The sequence below is a fragment of the Brassica oleracea genome, chromosome C4 (assembly GCF_000695525.1).
Source record: "Brassica oleracea var. oleracea cultivar TO1000 chromosome C4, BOL, whole genome shotgun sequence".
NCBI lineage: Eukaryota > Viridiplantae > Streptophyta > Magnoliopsida > Brassicales > Brassicaceae > Brassica > Brassica oleracea.
Window position 1 is genome coordinate 23,168,863 of NC_027751.1, and position 459 is coordinate 23,169,321.

Consider the following 459-nt stretch of genomic DNA (forward strand, 5'->3'; position numbering starts at 1 on the left):
CCTGCCCAAAGGACAGCTATCCTCTTCCCAACATCGACCGTTTAGTCGAGTCCACGGTTGGAAACGAGATGCTCACCTTCATGGACACTTTCTCTGGGTACAACCAAATCATGATGCACCCCGACGATCGCGAAAAAACGGCATTTATCACGTATAGAGGAACCTACTGCTATAAGGTCATGCCATTTGGTTTAAAGAACGCAGGAGCAACCTACCAACGGCTTGTGAACAAAATGTCCGCAGACAAGCTGGGCGTCACCATGGAAGTATACATCGATGATATGCTTGTCAAGTCGCTACACGCTGCTGATCACCTCAGTCACTTGCAAGATTGCTTCGAAACTCTCAACAAATACGGCATGAAACTGAACCCAGCAAAGTGCACGTTCGGGGTTTCCTCAGGCGAGTTCCTTGGATACATAGTCACGCAGCGGGGAATCGAAGCCAACCCGAAGCAGA

General features: G+C 49.5%; 1 protein-coding gene across 1 annotated transcript in view; it reads left to right on the forward strand.

The window, feature by feature from the left end:
* Positions 1-459, forward strand: part of LOC106338416 — a 2,977-nt gene that overhangs the window by 1,547 nt on the left and 971 nt on the right. The window contains exon 4 of the mRNA XM_013777397.1: positions 17-406. Coding sequence (XP_013632851.1) covers positions 17-406 — 390 coding nt within the window. The remainder of the gene's footprint in view (positions 1-16; positions 407-459) is intronic.